General features: G+C 63.7%; 1 protein-coding gene across 1 annotated transcript; it reads right to left on the bottom strand.

Annotated features, from left to right (window-relative positions):
* Positions 1-514: 514 nt before the first annotated feature.
* ETH_00033840 (uncharacterized protein) lies at positions 515-788 on the bottom strand (the record flags this gene model as incomplete). The annotated part of the gene is made up of 1 exon (XM_013375169.1): positions 515-788. A coding segment is annotated over one exon (274 nt), but the record flags the coding sequence as incomplete, so codon positions are not given.
* Between the last annotated feature and the right edge of the window lie 147 nt (positions 789-935).

The following is a 935-nucleotide window of genomic DNA, read 5'->3' as shown; positions in this document are numbered from 1 at the left end:
CCGGCCGCTGCAGCAGCAGCAGCAGCAGCAGCTGCTGCTGCTGCTGCTGCTGCTGCTCCTAGCTCCTGGTGTTCTAGGTTTCTTTTGCTTCCGTTTCAACTAAAAGCTGCAATTTTCAATTTTTAGAAATTTAGAAGATCTTGAGACGCTGCCGACTGCCCCGCCAGCCGTTCCTGCTGCTGCTGCTGCCGCTCCCGCTGCTGCTGCTCCTGTTGTTGCTGCTGCTGCTGGTCTCTAGCAGCAACTGCAACAGCATGTACGTAGAAGTTGTAGCCGTAGGAGCAGCAGCAGCAGCTGAGGGCGAAGGAAGCCCCTAAAGCCCCCAGCAGCACAGCCCCCTACTGGTCGCCTCCTCTGCTGCTGCTGCTGCTGGTGCTGCTGCTGCTGCTGAGCCGAAGTAGGACACGGGCTTCTTGAAGCCAAGTGGCTGGATTGGACGGTCTAATGGCTCTCTTGGGGCCCTCTTGCTGAGGCAGCAGCAGCAGGTGCTGCTGCTGCAGCTGTCGGACCTCACCAGCAGCGGGCGCAGCAGCAGCAGCACCAGCGACAGCAGCAGCAGCAACAGGAGCAGCAGCACCACCGGCAACAGTTGGCGAGTCCAGGCGAGTAGGAAAGATGAGGGCTGTCCCGTCCTTGCGGCGGCGCGGCCGCATGGTGTTGCTGCAGCTGCTGCTGCAGCTGGCGCTGCAGTGCCTGCTGGCAGCAGCAGCAGCAGCAGGACAGGCAGTGGTGCAGCGGGAGGATCCGCCCCCGCAGCAGCAGCTGCAGCCCCTGGCGCTGCAGGACATCCTGGGCCCCCCCTTTGCTTCTCCCGTGTCCCGTGAAGAGCCTCCCTTGGTGACCCCTGCCAGCAGCAGCAGCAGCAGCAGCAGCAGCACGAGCACCCGCAGCAGCAGCAGCAGCAGCGCGGACTCTGCCCCGGGCGCCTCACCCCC

The sequence above is a fragment of the Eimeria tenella genome, genomic scaffold (genome assembly GCF_000499545.2).
Source record: "Eimeria tenella Houghton genomic scaffold, Eth_scaff2586, whole genome shotgun sequence".
Classification (NCBI taxonomy): Eukaryota; Apicomplexa; class Conoidasida; order Eucoccidiorida; family Eimeriidae; genus Eimeria; species Eimeria tenella.
Note: the sequence above shows the minus strand (reverse complement) of the source record. Positions and strands in the feature narration are given on the sequence as shown.